Raw genomic sequence first — 3,096 nt, 5'->3', positions numbered from 1 at the left:
TGCACCTAAGCGTGAGGTGGAACCTCTTTCCCATGAGGGTGGTCGAGCACCAGAACAGGCCGCTCAGAGAGGCGGCAGAGTCTCCGTCTCTGGAGACATTCAAACCCTGCCTGGACACGTTCCTGTGTGACCCACTCCAGCAGACCCATTTTGGCAGGAGGGTCAGATTGGAGGATCTCCAGAGATCCCTTCCAACCCCGCATCATTCTGCGACTCGGTAGCGTCAGCGGGACCAGTGCTGTGCACCAGGCTCAAATAAGGTGGAGAGACAGGGTCTCTAGAAAGGCCAGGGGCTGTTTCCAGGGGTTGGATGTTATTAGGAAATGAGGTCCATGGATAACCACAGCAGCACGCAAAGGGCAGCGATGGTGTCAGCGTATTTGATCTGGGCCTTACCCGGACGCTTGGCAGTTCTCAGGGCTCCTGGTTAATCAGCAAACAGAGGTCAGGGTCCCTGAGCACAGGGGGGGAGAGAGAATCATCACAGGGAGGAGAACGCGGGGAGTCGGGAGCGAGGGCGAAGGGACCGAATGGCAGGCAGTTTGGCAAGAGAGTTTTATTGAGCGCCGGTCAGACCCAACGGGTGGCCGGGCGTCAGGAGGAGGAAGGGGGAAAGCCGGCCAGGAACCCGCGAGTGCCCATTCCTCCCCCGCCCCATCCCGCAACGTCCTCCGGGAGCTCCAGGGACCCCCAGGACTCAACGTGCCTTTGCCTCCTACAGGCGCCCCGTTCCTGGGATGCGTCCCATCAACATCCCACGGGACATCGCCATGCCAGAGGAAGGAGGAGAGTGCAGGGAGCGGCGAGGAGTCCCACAGCATCTCGAGGGCGAGCCCTCTTCACGCCGAGGAGCTGTCGGGAGGATCCACGCCATCGTCAAAAGGTAGGAAGTCGCGTCTTTTTTTCACAAAATACAGCTGGAAAGTAAAACGTTAAAAAGTGGCATCGTCAGACCCTCGACTTGACGCGACTCGTCCCAATGGACTCCCTGTGAGAGCAAGGAGGACTGGGAGACGATGGCACGCTGCATGGAGGGACAGAGACACCGCCACGCACCACGTGTCTTCGAGTTGTGCCACAATATTGTTGTATTTGTGCCATGTTTTTGTTGTATTTGTGCGGCGTTTTTTTTGCAGGCATGCCATAGTTTTGTTTTTATTTTTGGTAAAGCATTAGCAGACCAGTAATGAAGCACAGGGGCGGTAGCGGAGCTCCGAAGGCAGCCGGGAAGGGGATCCGTAGGGGGATCAGGTCAGCAGCGTAGAGCGAGGCCGTAATTCATCGACGAGGCCGGACACCGCCATTTCGGGAGCGGGGGCGGGCGGGAGAACTCGCCAAGGACGGCCCTGCGCTGGCTGCGCCGTAGCGGGACGGGGGCTCTGCGTCTGTGGGGAAAGGGTCTCAAGAGGCTGGGGAGGAATGGGACGAGATCCGGCCGGGGAACCTGGTCCCGGAGAGGGGTCAGGCCGAGGGAAGCCTATTCCGTCTTGGTGGCCGGGAGGCCGTTGGGCGCCCCTGCGGCTTTCTCTCGGAGCTGGCGCAAGTAGTCGTGGGGGCCCTTGCCCTCAAAGGCTGTGGGGCTCTTGTAGGAGCCCCCGATCTTGTCCCAGAGGGTGAAGTACTGCCCGTAGTTGTAGTCGAAGTACAAGTGGTGGTCGGTGTGGTGGGCCGAGCCGTTGATGATGTGCCGCAGGAGGCGGGGGACACGGTAGTCACCGTCGTGAATGGAGATGGTCCAGACGTTGACGAAGATGTAGAGGCCCAAGTAGGTGACTTTGTGGAGGGGGAAGAGGAAGGGGTAGACGTGGTAGGGCAGGCTCTGCATGAAGCCGTCGACGGGGTGGAAGGCGTGGCTGGCGAAGGGTGTTGCGATCTTCCAGAGGTGGTGGGGCTTGTGGAAGCGCTGCGGGGAGAGGACACGCCGTCGGTCCCTGAGGCCCACGGGCCCGGGGGCTTGACGGGGGTAGGCGTGCGGGCCAGCTCCCCCAAGGGGGTTCCCCGGGGGCCCAGGGCAGGGGAGAGGGACATGCGGCCCATGTTGGCCATAACAGGCACTTGGCTCGCACTCAGATCCAAGTGGAGGCAACACCTTGCAGGCCAGGCCCTGGCCTGCCCTCCTGTCACGGCCCACGTTCCTGGGAGGAGGGGCTCCACCATGTTCCCAGTGTGGGGCGAGGGTCTCCTACCTTGTAGAACAGTTTGTGGTGGAGGCCGCGGTGTATCCAGTAGATGCCCATGTCGGTGAAGAAGAGGAAGGAGAGCATGCTGAGAAAGACACCCGTCCAGCCTGTGGGAAGAGGGAGATTATGGGTGCTGCTCAGGGGCGCCAGAAAATCGCGAGGGCAGTCGAGGAGCCGGGGTCCGGAGAGGTGGACCGGCCCTTGCGGCTGGGGGCACGCCAAGGCATGTCGGGGTTCGTGCAGATAGGGAGATGAGGTGAGAGGGTCGGACGGCATCAGGGGACACGGGGAAAGGGTGTCACGTATCCAGTTGTTGTAGTGTTGGTTGGGAAAGGAACCGGAATCTTTGTGGACATGGGCGTGCGCAGAGCAGGGTCTCACGAGAGGTCCCAGCTCCAGGGCAGGCGGGCACCTCGAGGGTACCCAGGATAGTGAGTACTAGCTGGTAGCGGGTCAAGGCAAGAGGGAGGCAAGCGGTTGTCACAGGGCTCACAGGAGACGCGGCGTCATCAGTCGACACAGGGATATCGCGTGCCGCGGGAGGACCCGGATGGGTGACCCGGGCCTCGGGGAGAGGGGGGTAGGGGAGAGCAGCTCACCGTACGGGGAGTCCTCGATGTTGTCGTAGAGCTTGCTGTAGCCTCGCACCTCAGCGAAGAAGAGGGCAACGGTGGGCACGCTGATCCAGGGGAGGGACCGCAGGGCGTAGGTGATCTCCCGGCGTACCTGGTTCTGTTGGGGGCGGCCAGAGGAGAGAAAAGGGGTCAGGGTCAGAAAGATGAGGGGTCTAGCTGAGATGCGTGCTAGAGATTGCTGAAGGACAGGACACCGTCCAGAGGGACCCAGACAAGTCTGAGCAGGGGGTCCATGGGAACCTTCTGAGGTTCCACAGGGCATAGAGGACCCAGGCAGGGAC

At 61.5% G+C, this 3,096-nt stretch overlaps 1 protein-coding gene across 1 annotated transcript in view; it reads right to left on the bottom strand.

The window, feature by feature from the left end:
- Positions 1–541: 541 nt before the first annotated feature.
- Positions 542–3,096, bottom strand: part of SC5D (sterol-C5-desaturase) — a 4,746-nt gene continuing 2,191 nt past the window's right edge. Inside the window, exons 2-4 of the mRNA XM_014939943.1 lie at positions 2,780–2,912; positions 2,187–2,287; positions 542–1,903 (exon numbers count right to left, since the gene is read on the bottom strand). Coding sequence (XP_014795429.1) covers positions 1,478–1,903; positions 2,187–2,287; positions 2,780–2,912 — 660 coding nt within the window. The 3' untranslated portion in view covers positions 542–1,477. The remainder of the gene's footprint in view (positions 1,904–2,186; positions 2,288–2,779; positions 2,913–3,096) is intronic.

Source organism: Calidris pugnax, unplaced genomic scaffold (assembly GCF_001431845.1).
Source record: "Calidris pugnax isolate Ruff unplaced genomic scaffold, ASM143184v1 scaffold92, whole genome shotgun sequence".
NCBI lineage: Eukaryota > Metazoa > Chordata > Aves > Charadriiformes > Scolopacidae > Calidris > Calidris pugnax.
The sequence above is the reverse complement of the archived record's forward strand: the minus strand, read 5'-3'. Positions and strand labels throughout refer to the sequence as shown.